The sequence below is a fragment of the Anomaloglossus baeobatrachus genome, chromosome 2 (assembly GCF_048569485.1).
Source record: "Anomaloglossus baeobatrachus isolate aAnoBae1 chromosome 2, aAnoBae1.hap1, whole genome shotgun sequence".
Taxonomy (NCBI): Eukaryota; Metazoa; Chordata; class Amphibia; order Anura; family Aromobatidae; genus Anomaloglossus; species Anomaloglossus baeobatrachus.
In genome coordinates, this window is record NC_134354.1 from 63,843,898 (window position 1) to 63,860,913 (window position 17,016).

The window sequence follows — 17,016 nt, forward strand, 5'->3', positions numbered from 1 at the left end:
GCATTCTGTGACCCCCTCTCCATCACATCCCGGTAAGCTACATTTGGATTATAAGACACACCCCTCATTTATTTTTTTTCACAAATTTTTTTTAGACTAAAAGTGCGTCTTATAATCCAAAAAATACGCATTTTGGTATTTTGTACAATTGTTGGGAACCAATGGGTCCAGAACTGGAGTGGAAGGTGTTGTGGAATATTCTCAATGTGCGCAGGGACAAATTGGTCAAGATATCTGATTTACTTATTATAATCGCACCCACATAACATTTTTTTTTTCTTTTAAAAAGAGTAAATTTATTTCGAGAAATAATGTGCTGATTTTCTAAAGTTTAAAAAAAAAAATTAAAATAATCCTTCAACAAATCAACAACAGCGTTTAACCCCACAAAACCCATCCATTAAGTACTGCTCAGGTCGTCAAAAAATACTTATCTATTCATTTCATACATAATTGTACAATTTTTTTTTTTTATTATTATTTTTTTTTCCAAACGGAGTAGCCATAAATAAAACTTTATTCTTTTAAATGTCATTTACAAGCTACCAGGCGCCGTGTCTTTTTAACATGGCGCCGGATAATTAACATGGCTGCAGTCACAGAGAAAAAAATAGACTGAAAGAGAGGAAAAAAAAAAAGAAAAAAAAAGCGTTGGTAAAATGAGGTTTTTTTTGTATATAAAAGCAATGTAATACTGTCACAGAAGTGTGGCTATTGAAGCGCTCTTGCCATAAATAGTTTGGGATAGTTTGGTTGCGTCTGCTTTGTTAAAATGGATGCTGAAGGCCATGCGAAATTCAGGTGGGGGGTGCAGTCTGGCTAAAAAAAAAAAAAAAGGTCATACAGTCATTTTATATGTAGCAGTTTGTAACAAAAAAAAAAAAAAAAAAAAGATAAAAACCTATAGCAGCAACAAAGCAAACCTTGTCATAGGAAGGCATGAGATAAAAACTAAGAAAATAAAAATAAAGGAAAAAAAAAAGTCTATACAATGTGCGTAATCAGAAGGTGCATTGTTCATCTCCCATCGGCCGGCGTGCGACTAAGTGACAACATGATTCGAGCAAACCGCTCGCACAGCTCGTGCGTGGAGAAGGTAGGAAGCTTTGGCGGATCGTTGAAACCTTTGATTTCTGTCGAACAATCGAGCAGTTTTGGCAGGAAGTCGGTCAGCTTCTCCTGTAGACAGGCTGGGGAGACAAAAAGAGAGAGAGTGCTCAATCAGCAAACGACACCAACCCAGCAGGCAAAAGTCAGCACGCCCATTAACATATAAGGGTTTACATTGCATAAAAGATTTTTTGGTTGACAATGACCCAATGTCTACCATACTTTGCGGACTATAAGACTATAAGCACTTTTTTCCCCCCAAATGTTGGGGGAAAGTGGGGGTGCGTCTTATAGTCTGAATGTAGGGTGCTGCGGTGGAGCGGGTCATCGGGGGCACTAGCAGGCTGTAGCAGCCTGCCGTGACCACGTGGACCCACTCATTTCATATGCACGCCCATCCTCCCGCCCATCTCTCAGCGCTGTAGCCGGCGCTGACAGGTGGGCGGGATGATGGGCGGGGGATGCGCGCTTAGTAAACAGCTGGCAGCATGATCACCTCTGGCAACTAGAGCCTGGAGTGATCATGTGTGGCTGTATTCACTGCCCCCCGCGCATCATCAGCTCGGGGTGCAGTGAATGAGTTAAACTCACCGGCCATGATCCCTGCAGCACCGCGATTTCCCCCTGTCTGCCGCCCGCAGCTGTGTGTGGAGACTAGTGGTGCTCATAGCGATGAAGTCATCGCTGTGCGCACTTGTCCACACAGCCGGGTCGGCACAGACGGGAGGACATCGCGATGCTGCAGGGATCGTGGCCGGCTCCACACAGTGCTGCCGACACAGACGGGAGGAGGAGCGATGCTGCGTGGAGCGAGGAAAGGCGAGTATAAACGTTTATTTTTTTTTTTGTGTGCCACAGGATGCAGGACATATACTGGGATGGAGATGTATAGCAGGATGGGGGTGTATAGCAGGATGGGGGTATATGAGCAGGATGATGGCATATAAGCAGGATGGGAGCACATACCAGGACGGGGGTATATAGCAGGATGCGGCCATATACCAGGATGAGGTATGTAGCAGGATGGGAGCACATACCATGATGGCAGTATATAGCAAGATGGGGCTATACCAGGATGAGGGACATTATAATTATAAATATATATATATATATATATATTATACACACACACACACACACACACACACACACACACACACAAGGCAGGAAGATCATTACCAGGATGGGGTACCCTAGTAGAGAATTTGGGGACTTTTCCCCCATAATAGTGTCAGCAGCAGATCCTCGCCCCAAAGGTGTCGTGACCACATTTTTTGCTAAAAATTTTATTTTCCTATTTTCTTTCTCTAAAGCCAGGGTGCGTCTTCTAGTCCGAAACATACGGTATTTGTATTCTGCATATATTTATTTTGCCTCTTAAAAAGGGTCCAACAATTGCCAGAAAATATTCATTTTTACTGGGCGTGTAAATGCCACTGTTCTCCTAAATTCAGGGTTGGTTTTCTATTTTTACTGCTCATCTCGCTCGGTTCCTGAGATATAACCGCCACCTCCCTGTATCCTATATAGCATAGCCCATAGGAGGGCACTCAAGAAAAAAAAAAAAAAAAGTGAAAGACCACACACACTTGGATAAAAAAAAAAAAAAGGTATAAGGCTATATGCACACAGTGCGTTTTTCAGCTCCAAACTGCATGACTTTTCTTCCCCAGCAAACGCTATTAGTTTTCATGTTTGCTGTCCACACAGCTTTTTTTTTTTTTAGCTGCGTTTTTGAGCTTGAAAAAAAAAAAAAAAAGGTCATGTCAATTCTTTTCTGTGTTGTACTGCGTTTTCCACCCATGCAATGCATTGGAAAAACGCAGTGGTCAAAAACACAGCAAAACGCAGCCAAAAACGCACAGAAACGCGGTGAAAAAAACATGCGTTTTTGTGCGTTTTATAGCGGCAAAAAAGCACAAAAAACGCAGCGTCTAAAAAAAAAAAAAAAAAAGAGAATTTTGTTTACTTACCGTAAATTCTTTTTCTTATAGTTCCGTATTGGGAGACCCAGACATTGGGTGTATAGCTTCTGCCTCCGGAGGACACACAAAGTACTACACTAAAAAGTGTAGCTCCTCCCTCTGAGCATATACACCCCCTGGATAACCAAATATAGCCAGTTTAGTGCAAAAGCTGAAGGAGAATAGCCACCCACAAGTAGAGATAGAGCAAGAACCGGAACAACCGGAGCCTCTGTCCACGACAACAGCCGGTGATAACACGCGGAACAAGAAACTGCCAACAGGCAACAGGGAGGGAGCTGGGTCTCCCAATACGGAACTATAAGAAAAAGAATTTACGGTAAGTAAACAAAGAAGGGAATTTTGTTTACTTACCGTAAATTCCTTTTCTTCTAGCTCCAATTGGGAGACCCAGACAATTGGGTGTATAGCTATTGCCTCTGGAGGCCACACAAAGTATTACACTTAAAAGTGTAAGGCCCCTCCCCTTCTGGCTATACACCCCCAGTGGGATCACTGGCTCACCAGTTTTAGTGCCAAAGCAAGAAGGAGGAAAGCCAATAACTGGTTTAAAGACCAATTCAATCCGAGGAAACATCGGAGAACTGAACCATACCACATGAACAACATGTGTACCCGAAAAAACAGAAAAACCCCGAGAAAACAGGGCGGGTGCTGGGTCTCCCAATTGGAGCTAGAAGAAAAGGAATTTACGGTAAGTAAACAAAATTCCCTTCTTCTTTGTCGCTCCATTGGGAGACCCAGACAATTGGGATGTCCAAAAGCAATCCCTGGGTGGGTAAAAGAATACCTCATGATAGGGCCGTCAAACGGCCCTCTCCTACAGGTGGCCAACCGCCGCCTGAATGACTTATCTACCTAGGCTGGCGTCTGCCGAAGCGTAGGTATGCATCTGATAATGCTTGGTAAAAGTAAGTAGACTCGACCAGGTGGGTGCCTGACACACCTGCTGAGCCGTAGCCTGGTGTCGTAATGCCCAGGATGCACCCACGGCTCTGGTAGAATGGGCCTTCGGCCTTGAGAGAACCAGAAGCCCAGTAGAACTGTAGGTTTCAAGAATTGGTTCCTCGATCCCCCGAGCAAGGGTGGATCTGGAAGCTTGCGACTGTTTACGCCGACCAGCGACAAGGACAAAGAGTGCATCCGGGTGGCGCAGGAGCGCCATGCGGGAAGTAGAACCTGAGTGCTCTCACCAGAACCAACAGATGCAAATCTTTCTGAAATTGATGGACTGGACGAGGACACAAAGAAGGTGAGGTGATATCCTGATTGATATGAAAATGGGATACCACCTTAGGGAGAAATTCCGGAACCGGACGCAGAACTACCCTGTCCTGGTGAAGGACCAGGAAGGGAGTTTGTATGAGAGCGTTGCTAGCTCGGAAACTCTCCTAAGAGACGAGACCGTTACTAGAAGGCCACTTCCCGTGAAAAACGGGAAGGGAGACATCCTTCAAAGGCTCGAAAGGCGGCATCTGGAGAGCAATTAGAACCTTGTTCAGATCTCAGGGCTCTAACGGCCGCTTGTACGGAGTGCTGAGAAGACAAACTCCCCGTAGGAACGTGCGTACCTGAGGAAGTCGTCGTTTCTGAAAAAATACAGATAGCGCTGAGACTTGTCCCTAAAGGGAACTGAGCGACAACCCATTTTCCTACCTAGATTGCAGGAAGGAAGGAAACATAGACGATGCAACCGGCCAGGGAGAAACACCCTGCGCCGAGCACCGAGATAAGAACATCTTCCACGTCCTGTGGTCAATCTTGGCGGACGTTGGTATGCTAGCCTGTCTCATGGTGGCAACCACGTCCAGAGGTAATCCTGACGACACTAGGTTCCAGGACTCAATGCCACACCATCCGGTTGAGGGCCGTAGAATTCAAATGGAAGAATGGCCCTTGAGACAGCCAGTCTGATTGGTCTGGTAGTGCCCCCGGTTAGCCTACCGTGAGGCACCACAGAACCGAGTACCACAACATCCTCGGCCAATTTGTAGCGACGAGGATGGCGCGGCCGCAGTCGGTCTTGATCTAGCGCAGTACTCTGGGCAACAATGCCAGAGAAGGCACCTAAGGGAGCTGGAACTGCGACCAATGCTGAACTAAGGCGTTTGCCGCCAGAGCTCGATGATTGTGAAACCGTGCCATGAAGCTGGCACATTGTTGTTGTGCCGTGACGCCATTAGATCGACGTCCGGCCTCTGTCAGCGGCGCCAGATCTCCTGAAACCCGTCCGGGTGAGGAGACCATACTCTTTCGGCCACACCTCAGCGACTTAGGAAGTCAGCTTCCTAGTTTCCACACTTGGGATGTGAATTGTGGATATGGTGGATGCCGTGTCATCCACCCACATCAGAACCTGCCGGACTTCCTGGAAGGCTTGCCGGTTGCGCGTTCTTCCTTGGTGGTTGATGTATGCCACCGCTGTGGAGCTGTCCGACTGAAGTCGGATATGCTTGCTTTCCAGCCGCTGTTGGAAGGTTTGTAGGGCAAGATACACTGCTCTGTGTTCAAGAACATTGATCTGAAGAGTGGACTCTTGCTGAGTCCACGTACCCTGAGCGCTGTAGTGGAGAAAAACTGCTCCCCACCCTGATAGACTCGCGTCTGTCGTAACTATCGCCCAGGACGGGGATAGGAAGGACCTTCTTTTTGACCAAGAGGTGAGAAGAAGCCACCACCGTAGAGATTCCTTGGCCGCCTGAGAAAGAACGACGACTCTGTTGAGGGACGTCGACTCCTTGTCCCATTGGCGGAGAATGTCCCATTGTAGTGGACGCAGTAAAACTGCGCGAAAGGAACTGCCTCCATTGCTACCATCTTACGTAGGAAGTGCATGAGGCGTCTCAATGTGTGCGACTGGTTCTTAAAGAAGAGCTTGCAGCCCGTAGTGAATGCTGTTTGTCTAGCGGCAGCTTCACTATCGCTGAGAGAGTAAGAAACTCTATGCCTAGATATGTTATCGATAGGGTCGGGGTCGGATCTGACTTTAAAAAGTTGATGATCCACCCAAAACTCTAGAGAGTCTCCAGCGCAACGTTCGGGCAGTGTTGGCATGTTTCCTAAGAGAGTGCCATGACAAGAAGATCGTCTAAATACGGGATCACAGAGTGACCCTGAGAGTGCAGGACTGTGACTACTGCTGCCCTGACCTTGGCGAAGACCAGTTGGACTGTCGCTAGCCGGAAGGTAGAGCTACGAACAGAAGGTGTTCGTCTCCTATAACGAAGCGTAGAAACGCTAGTGCTCTGGATCAATCGGCACGTGTGGATAAGCATCCTTGATGCCTAACGATGCTAGGAAATATCCTTGGGACCTTGAGGCGATGACATGGCGGAGGGATTCCATCCGGAACCGCCTGGTGTCCACGAGCTTGCTGAGCATTTTTAGATCCAGAACGGGACGGAACGGCCCGTTGTTATAGGTACCGCAAAGAATTTGGGGTAAACCGTGACCTTGTTCCTGAAGAGGAACGGGGGTCATCACTCTTTCTGCCTATAGAGTGCACCCTGTTTGCAGAAGAGCAGCGGCCCGGCCGGGAGGTGGAGAAATTCTGAAGAATCGAGTTGGGGGACGAGAAGTGAGCTCTATCCTGTACCCGTGAGACAGAATGTCTCACACTCAATGGTCATTGACCTATGGCAGCTAAATATCGCCAAGGCGGGAGAGCCTGCTACCGACCGAGGCCGCAAGTCATGAGGAAGCCGCCTTGGAAGCGGGTTTTCAGACTGTCGCTTTTTTGGGCGAGACTGAGCCCGCTAAGAATCTTAGCTCCTCTGATCCTTTTGAGTCCACATTGGACGAGGAAAAATGGGACCTGCCCGAGCCTCGAAAAGGCCGAAAACCCCGACTGCCTCTTGCTCTGTTGGGGTTTGTTGTGTCCGGGCTGAGGAAAGGATGAATCCTTACCCCTGGACTGTTTAATGGTTACATCCAACGCTCACCAAACAGTCGGTCAGCAGAAAAAGGCAACTGGTTAGGCAACCTTTTTTGGAAGCAGATCTGCCTTCCATTCACTTAACGAGCAGACCAGGCTCTGCTTAAAAACACGGAGTAGCGGAGGCTACCGCCGCACGGTTCGCAGAGTCCAGGACAACCTGAATCGCGTAAGAAACAAATGCAGACATTTGAGAGGTTAAGGATGCCACCTGCGGCACAGATGTACGTGTAACCGTGTCAATCTGTGTAAGACAAGCTGAAATAGCTTGGAGTGCCCCAAGGGAGAGAATGCCGGAGCCAACGCCGACAGCCTCATAGATGGCTTTCGACCAGAGATCCATCTGTCTGTCAGTGGCATCTTTGAGTTTGCAGTTCCATCTCCCACTGCAACTATGGATCTAGCTACAAGCCTGGAGATTGGAGGATGCCGCTCGGGACATTGGGTCCAGTCCTTGACCAAGTCAGGGGACAGGGATAACGTGTATCCTAAGCCGTTTGGAGAAGCGCATATCTGGATAAGCGTGGTGTTCCTGGACTGCCTCTCTGAAGGCAGAGTGGTCCAGAAAAATACGTGAAGCTGACTCCTCCACTGGAGGAGCTGTGAGAAATAACCCACATTCTATAGATGGACGCTATAAGATTATTTACTATGGCGTCACAATCAGGTGTATCCAGATTGAGAGCGGTCTCAGGATCAGAATCCTGAGCCGCTACTTCCGCCTCATTACACAGCGAGTCCTTCTGTTAGGACCCTGATGAAACCGAGGCCGCTCATAGCGAGCCCACTTAGGCTGTCTGGGACTGACGTCCGTGCAGAGCCGTGACTCTGGGATGCGTGTGACATTCCCGGAGCTGTTAGTTATTCACACTGAGGGGGGCCATGGATCAATGATTCAACAGTGCCCATATTGTGAGAGACATGTCCGGACTGCTAGGCTTCTAGTATCATAGCCATAGTCTCAGAAAAACTGTCAGTAAATACTGCAGACACCGTCCTCATCCCCTGGCCATTAGTGCATATAATGGGAGTCTATGTAACCTGCCGGCCGTATAGCCGTACATGCTGTACCAGCTGTATAGAAAAACATGTGGTTCTGCACCTTTGTTTTACACAGAGAATATGCTGATAACTCCTCCGCATAATCCAGGAGGGTATATACAACGTGCGACCAAACAGTGCAATGTATATAGTACAAGCATATCTATAAGTGCACTTCTGCACTAGTGGGGTTAGCACCACAGGTGCTGCTTAACGCCTGTTACAGCGATTGTGTGACTATCAGAATGCCAGGGTCTTCCACACTTATCTCTGTATCGTACAGAAACTGACACTAATGGCTGCCAGCGTCCTTGTAGAGAAGGAAGCCGTGGGCGTGCCTGAGAAAGTGCGGGAATCCGGATTCACAGTGCACACAGTGAGAGGGGTGGAGTATGCAAAACATACTCCAGCTCTCAGCGCTGCTCTATGCAGCGTCACGCCCCTACCCTGACTGTCAGGGCTGTGGGCGGTAACGAAGGGAGACTAGGCCCAGAAGCCGGGGACTCGAGTTAACAGCGCGGCCGCCGTAAAAGCGCGGGCCGCGCTGAAGTCCCCGGCGCACCACAAGTGCCAGCCGCGCCGCAGTTCCAGCGGCCGGCGCGACCGATTCATAGAAGTGGCCAGCGTCCCGCCCCTCTCCTGACTGGCAGGTCTGGGGGCGGGAACGAACGGAAGCAGGCCGCAAAAGCCGGGGACTCTAGTTATCAGCGCGGCCGCCGTAAAAGCGCGGGCCGCGCTGAAGTCCCCGGCGCACCACAAGTGCCAGCCGCGCCGCTGCCAGCGGCCGGCGCGACCGATTCCTGGAAGTGGCCAGCGTCCCGCCCCTCTCCTGACTGGCAGGTCTGGGGGCGGGAACGAACGGAAGCAGGCCGCAAAAGCCGGGGACTCTAGTTATCAGCGCGGCCGCCGTAAAAGCGCAGGCCGCGCTGAAGTCCCCGGCGCACTACAAGTGCCAGCCGCGCCGCAGTCCCAGCGGCCGGCGCGACCAGTTCCCATAAGTGAGCCTGCTTCAGCGAAGCTGAATGAGGCCATGGCACAGGCGCCGCAGCGCTGATGTCCCCCGGCGCACTACAACACCCAGCATGCTGCGGTGTGAGCGCCAAATGCACGGGGACACAGAGTACCTTGAGGAAGCAGGGCCATGTCCCTGATGTACTCCGCTCCATCCAGCATCTTCTCCAGGGGCTGTAGATGGAGCACGGTCTCAGTGCCTGGAGACCGGTAAATCCCACTTCACCCAGAGCCCTGTAAAAAGGGATGGGGAAGGAATCAGCATGTGGGCTCCTGCCGCCGTACCCGCAATGGGTACCTCAACCTTACAAACACCTCCGACATACAGTGGGGTGAGAAGGGAGCATGCTGGGGACACTATATGTGTCCTCTTTTCTTCCATCCGACATAGTCAGCAGCTGCTGCTGACTAAAAAGTGGAGCTATGCGTGGATGTGTTGCCTCCTTCGCACAAAGCACAAAACTGGTGAGCCAGTGATCCCACTGGGGGTGTATAGCCAGAAGGGGAGGGGCCTTACACTTTTAAGTGTAATACTTTGTGTGGCCTCCAGAGGCAATAGCTATACACCCAATTGTCTGGGTCTCCCAATGGAGCGACAAAGAAATTCTCTTTTTCTTTATTGTTCCTATGGGAGACCCAGACATTGGGACTTCTCAAAGCTGTCCCTGGGTGGGAATAAACAGAAAACTGAGAAGTAGGCGAAACCTAACTTCACAAATGGGCGACAGCCGCCTGTAGGATGCGTCTGCCCAAGCTCGCATCTGCCGAAGCATGAGCATGCACTTGGTAGTGCTTCGAAAAGGTATGCAGACTAGTCCAAGTGGCAGCCTGACAGACCTGCTGAGCCGTAGCCTGGTGCCTGAGCCCAAGAGGCACCGACAGCTCTGGTCGAGTGTGCCTTGATCCCCGGCGGGGGTGGCACCTGAGTACACTGGTAGGCATCGGAAATGGCCGACCTAATCCAACGAGCTAAGGTCGGCTTAGAAGCCGAGAGGCCCTTACGCCGACCTGTGGTCAGCACACAAAGAGAGGTGCACCGCCTAAGAACAGCAGTGCGAGACACATAGATCCAGAGTACCCGCACCAGATCCAGAGTATGCAACGCTTTTTCAAAGCGATGAACAGGAACCGGACAAAAGGAAGGCAGGGAAATGTCCTGGTTAAGGTGGAAAGGAGAAACCACCTTAGGGAGAAAGTCCGGAGTCGGACGGAGAACCACCTTGTCTTGATGAAAAACCAAAAAGGTGACTCCGAAGAGAGCGCAGCCAAATCAGAGACTCTCCTGAGGGAAGTTATGGCCACTAGAAAGACCACTTTCTGTGAAAGACGAGACAAAGAAACCTCCCTAAGAGGCTCAAAGGGGGGTTTCTGCAAAGCCGTGAGGACCAGATTGAGGTCCCAGGGATCCAAAGGCCGCCGGTAAGGCGGAATGATGTGAGATGCGCCCTGCATGAAGGTGCGCACCTGAGCCAGCCGGGCGATACGCCGCTGGAACAAAACTGACAGAGCCGAGACTTGTCCCTTGAGTGAATTGAGGGATAGTCCTAGCTGCAGACCGGACTGTAGAAAGGACAGAAGGGTCGGCAAGGAAAAAGGCCAAGGAGCATGGCCGGAAGAAAGACACCAGGACAGGAAAATTCTCCAGGTCCTGTGATAGATTTTAGCCGAGGAAGACTTCCGAGCCCGAGTCATAGTGGAGATGACTTCTGGAGGAATACCAGAAGCCGTCAAGATCCAGGACTCAAGAGCCACGCCGTCAATCTGAGAGCCGCAGAATTCTGGCGGAAAAACGGACCTTGTGAGAGAAGGTCTGGACGGTCCGGGAGATGCCACGGCACCTCTACGGACAGATGGAGCAGGTCTGGGTACCAAGCTCGCCTGGGCCAGTCCGGAGCAATGAGGATGACCCGACGGCCCTCCATTCTGATCTTGCGCAGGACTTTGGGCAAGAGAGCTAGAGGGGGAAACACGTAGGACAGACGAAACTGGGACCAATCTTGAACCAGAGCGTCCGCTGCCAAGGCCTGAGGATCGTAGGAACCGGAACCTTGTTGTTGTGCCGGGATGCCATTAGATCCACTTCCGGAGTGGCCCACTTGCGGCAGATTGACCGAAACACTGCCGGATGCAGGGACCACTCGCCGTTGTCCACGGTTTGACGGCTGAGATAATCTGCTTCCCAGTTTTCCACGCCTGGGATGTGGACTGCGGATATGGTGGACTTGGAGTCCTCCGTCCATTGAAGGATGCGTTGAACCTCCAACATTGCCAGGCGGCTGCGTGTCCCGCCCTGGTGATTGATGTAGGCAACCGCTGTCGCGTTGTCTGACTGGACCCGGATGTGCTTGCCCGCCAACAGGTGGTGAAAGGCTAAGAGCTAGAAGCACAGCTCTGGTTTCCAGCACATTGATCGAGAGGGCTGATTCGGACGGAGTCCAAGTGCCCTGCGCTCTGTGGTGGAGAAATACCGCTCCCCAGCCGGATAGACTGGCATCCGTGGTGAGGATCACCCAGGACAGGGCCAGGAAGGAGCGTCCCTGAGACAGAGAGAGGGGCCGAAGCCACCACTGAAGGGAGCCCCTGGTCTGTGGCGACAAAGCCACTAACCTGTGCAAGGAGGAAGTCCGCCTGTCCCAACAGCGGAGAATGTCCAGCTGCAGAGGACGCAGATAGAACTGGGCAAAGGGAACCGCCTCCATTGACGCCACCATCTGACCCAGCACCTGCATTAGGTGTCTGATGGAATGACGGCGGGGCCTCCGCAAAGAGCGCACCGCCAGATGGAGGGACTGCTGTTTGACTAAGGGCAGCTTCACAAGTGCCGGTAGAGTCTCGAATTGCATCCCTAGGTACGTGAGCTTCTGGGTCAGAGTCAGAGTGGATTTGGGCAGATTGACAAGCCACCCGAATTGGACTGGAGTGGCGAGAGTGAGCGAGACACTCCGCTGACAGTCTGCGCTGGATGACGCCTTGACTAGAAGGTCGTCCAGGTAAGGAATCACTGCCAACCCCTGGAGGTGCAGAACCGCAACCACTGCTGCCATGACCTTGGTGAATACACGAGGGGCCGTGGCTAACCCGAAGGGGAGAGCCACGAATTGGAAATGTTCCTCTCAGATTGCAAAACGTAGCCAACGCTGGTATGAAACTGCAATTGGCACATGCAGATAGGCGTCTCTGATGTCGATGGATGCCAGGAAATCTCCTTGGGTCATTGAGGCAATGACTGATCGCAGAGACTCCATGCGAAAATGCCGCACCTGAACATGCTTGTTGAGAAGCTTGAGATCCAGGATGGGCCGGAAGGAACCGTCCTTTTTGGGGACTAGGAAGAGATTTGAGTAGAAACCTCTGAACCGTTCCCGAGCGGGAACCGGTACAATTACTCCGTTGGCCTGCAAGGATGCCACGGCCTGAGAGAAGGCGGCGGCCTTGGAGCAGGGGGGAGTTGACAGAAAAAATCTGTTTGGCGGGCTGGAAGAGAATTCGATCCTGTAGCCGTTGGAGATGATATCCCGCACCCACTGATCGGAGACGTGTTGAAACCACACGTCGCCAAAGTGGGAGAGCCTGCCACCGACCAAGGACGTTGCTGGCGCGGCCAGATAGTCAAGAGGAGGCTGCCTTAGTGGCAGCAGCTCCTGCGGTCTTCTGAGGACGCGGCTTTGTGCGCCAGTTGGGCTTTTGGTCCTTGGCTGAGTTAGTGGACGAGGCCGAGGGCTTAGAGGATGACCAGTTGGAGGAACGAAAGGAACGAAACCTCGACTGGTTCCTACCCTGGGCAGGTTTCCTGGTTTTAGTCTGTGGCATGGAAGTACTCTTCCCGCCAGTAGCTTCCTTAATAATTTCATCCAGTTGTTCGCCGAATAGCCTGGATCCAGCAAAAGGGAGCCCAGCAAGGTACTTCTTTGAAGAAGCATCTGCCTTCCACTCTCGAAGCCACAAGATCCTGCGGATAGCGAGGGAATTAGCCGAAGCCACCGCAGTGCGGTGAGAAGCCTCCAGCATGGCAGACATGGCATAGGATGAAAAAGCTGAATCTTGGGACGTTAAGGCAACCATTTCGGGCATAGATTCCCTGGAGAGGGAATGCATCTCCTCCAGAGAAGCAGAGATGGCCTTGAGAGCCCACACTGCTGCAAAAGATGGGGAGAACGAGGCCCCAGCCGCCTCATATACAGATTTGGCCAGAAGATCAACCTGGCGGTCAGTGGCATCCTTAAGAGAGGTGCCATCAGCCACTGATACAACGGCCTGGGCTGAGAGTCTAGACACCGGATGGTCTACCTTTGGTGAATGAGCCCACTCCTTGACCACCTCAGGTGGAAAGGGAAAACGGTCATCAGAACCACGCTTTGGGAAGCGTTTGTCAGGACAGGCCCTAGGCTTGGTCACAGTGGCCTGAAAACTGGAGTGGTTAAAGAACACACTCCTTGTCCTCTTAGGCAAGGTAAACTGGTGCTTTTCTGCCAGAGAGGGTTGCTCCTCTGATACTGGCGGATTGAGGTCCAGTACAGAATTAATGGACGCAATCAAATCACTAACATCGGCGTCACTTTCGGACAGATCAATGGGGCACATGGAGGTAGCGTCCGAGCCCCCAGTAAAGGCATCCTCCTCGTCCTGCGAGTCAGCTCGTGAATCAGAGCCACGGGACGAAGAAGGAGAGGTGTCCCTGCGTCTCCTTTTAGGAGGACGGGGTCTGGGACCAGATGAAGAATCCTCTGTGAGCTCCGCTGAGAGAGCCCTAGCAGCAGAGGCGCCCTGGGAAGGGGGCTGATGCATGGTCAGCAAAGTCCGGGACAGCTGTCCCATTGAGTCGGCAAAAGACTGGGAGATTGACCTAGAGAAGGATTCTACCCAAGCCGGGGGTTCAGCCACCGGAGCCGGAGCAGCCGGAGGGACCACTGTGGTTGCGATACCAGGCTGAGGCATTGCCAGGTTAGAGCAGGCATCACAATGTGGATATGTGCTCGGTTCAGGCAGCACGAGCTTACATGCAGTGCATATTGCGTACAGCCTTGCTCCTCGTGTGAGACATGCTGCTGAAGTGGGGGCTCTGAGCCAGAATGACCCCCAGAGAGTATATAAGCAGGTCCACAACCGGAGGTTGTGGCTTACCAGACCGTTTGTGTGCCCTCCAGATCCCACAGACCGGACCCCCAAACAGATTAGCAGAGATGCTGCAGCCAGCGCCGATCGCTGTGAGAACGCTGATAAAATGGCGCCGGAGCGAGGAGAGGGGGCGGGGCCTACTCTGAGAGCGGGATCTGGAGGGCCAAGGAGATTTACAGGGGAGGGGACATTTACTCAGAGAGGAGTGTCCCTCCCCTGTACCGAACGGCCGCTGGGCGGAGCCGCACTGGACCTCTGCATGATTGACATGCAGGGGCAGTGAAATCGAAACTAGGCCTCAGGCGAAGCCAGGGCCTAAATTTAAGCGATGCGGCCGACGCGCAGGCACCATCGGCGCGATTCTCAGGTGAAAACCAGAGAACCGGCCGGAAATGTCAGAACAGATACACAGCCCACTCTCCCCAACAATAAAGTACAAGGGACCCCCCGAAAATAACATCTCAGATACTTAGCTTGTGAGACGCAGGGTTTCAAGTCCCTGGGGATGAGTGCTCCGTCCGGCAGGATCCTGAAGGGCTGCGGATGGAGACCGGTCTCCTGCAAGGCAGGGAGAACCGTGCTGGCTCCCACTTCAAGCCAGAGCCCGAGGGATGGTGAAGGAGCGCGGCATGTAAGGCTCCAGCCCTGAAATCAACCTTAACAACACCGCCGACACAGTGGGGTGAGAAGGGACATGCCGGGAGTCCAGGCTTGGACCCGCTTTTCTTCAAACGCTTTCCAAAAATCAAAAATCAGATGAGAATGCATGTGTGGATGTGTGCCTCCTGAACACAAAACATTGAACTGGCTATATTTGGTTATCCAGGGGGTGTATATGCTCAGAGGGAGGAGCTACACTTTTTAGTGTAGTACTTTGTGTGTCCTCCGGAGGCAGAAGATAAACCCAATGTCTGGGTCTCCCATAGGAACGATAAAGAAAAAAGCAATGTGTGCACATAGCCCTACGTAGAAGTGTGAGGGTATGTGCGCACGTTGCTTTTTACCTGCTTTTTACCTGCTTTTTTGCTGCTTTTTCTTCTGCGCTGTTTAATGCCAAAATGGATGTGTTCTTCTATTCAAGCAAAGTCTATGGGAATTTGGGTTTCTTGTTCACACTATGTTGTTCAAAATGCTGCCTTTTTGTGGCAGAACTTTGGTCAAAAACTCAGCTTTGCAGTGCAAAACCCAAATGGCAAAAACAATTGACATGTTGCTTCTTTGAAAAGCTGAGTTTTTGACCAAAGTTCTGCCTCAAAAAGGCAGCATTTTGAACAACATAGTGTGAACAAGAAACCCAAATTCCCATAGACTTTGCTTGAATAGAAGAACACATCCATTTTGGCATTAAACAGCGCAGAAGAAAAAGCAGCAAAAAAGCAGGTAAAAAGCAGGTAAAAAGCAACGTGCGCACATACCCTAAGCCACATATCAGAAACGGAGAGGTGCAGGAACAAAAGAAAAAGCCCCAGATTCCGGAAAACAGCGGAATTTACACCAGGCAAATTAAGTCAAATGACAGGTCCTCCTTATGTGGGTGACGCTCGCCTAATAAATTGTGCTGTACATAATAAGTATTTAGTTATCTTTTTGTTATGTTGTAAGATGGCTCATAATGTTAAAGGGAATCTGTCAACCCCAAAACTCAACATGGGGGGACTTGCACCTGTCCCCCCACACTAGGGTGCGGGGCTTGCACCTGTCACCATCCACACAAGGGGGCTTGCACCCGTCACCCTCCACACAAGGGGGCTTGCACTCGTCACCCCACACACAAGGGGGCTTGCACCTGTCACCCCACACACAAGGGGGCTTGCACCTATCACCCCACACACAAGGGGGCTTGCACCTGTCACCCCACACTAGGGGGCTTGCACCTGTCACCCCACACTAGGGGGCTTGCACCTGTCACCCCACACTAGGGGGCTTGCACCTGTCACCCCACACTAGGGGGCTTGCACCTGTCACCCCACACTAGGGGGCTTGCACCTGTCACCCCACACTAGGGGGCTTAGTGCTTAGAAAATAGATAATGGCAGTTATCAATTTTATTATATTTTCAGAAAAACCTTTATTTCACATGCAAATGAGGGGTCTTCACCACACCCTTAATATGGATAAATGCTCAGTGCCCTTAACCCTAGAACGCATACCTTGGGGCCTCGCAGGTCTGCTAGGTTACTTGTTTTCTATGGTAGAGTTCTATGGTTGCGCATTCTAGGGTTAATGAGCATAGCATGCAGTGCACCTACCATTAGCTTGAGCAACAACAGCCCAAAGCAAGCACTGCTTGTATTGACTTCCAGGGCCCTGCTCATCCGCACTGACTCTGCAGGAGCCCTGCATCAATAAGTGCAGAGTGTTTGGTCACGTGCACGCTCATTTTTCTGTCCCGTCCGTAGCGGCCGCTTAGAGATTGTGTGCATTGAGCGGGCAACACAAAATCTCTATGCAGCGATAGTAGCTGCATCAATCAGCTGATAAGTGAGTCAATATCAATACGTACAAGGGGTTGTCTTGATGAGTTAACACTTGTGAAATTTGTATAATTCTGTATATAAATACACTTATAAGGTCAGTTAAGCACCTCTGAAATCCACGGTCCTAATGTAGACTGTGATGCCCGTATTGCTGCAGGTTTCCACCATCAGAACGCAACGTCTTGATATATGACCTCGACCAGCCCAGGCGTTATGGCGCGGACTCAGACTGTGAATACAGGATGTCTAAGACTCGTCCTAATCTGAGATAGTTAGGGCCAGCGCCTCTAAGGGTACGTGCCCACGAGCAGTGTTTGCAGTGTTTTGGATGTAGCATGCTTCA

General features: G+C 51.2%; 1 protein-coding gene across 2 annotated transcripts in view; it reads right to left on the minus strand.

The window, feature by feature from the left end:
* Nucleotides 1-499: 499 nt before the first annotated feature.
* USP25 (ubiquitin specific peptidase 25) overlaps nt 500-17,016 on the minus strand; it is a 274,636-nt gene continuing 258,119 nt past the window's right edge. For both annotated transcript variants that reach the window (XM_075335070.1, XM_075335071.1), the window contains one exon: nt 500-1,190. In XM_075335070.1, coding sequence (XP_075191185.1) covers nt 1,018-1,190 — 173 coding nt within the window. In that variant the 3' untranslated portion in view covers nt 500-1,017. The remainder of the gene's footprint in view (nt 1,191-17,016) is intronic.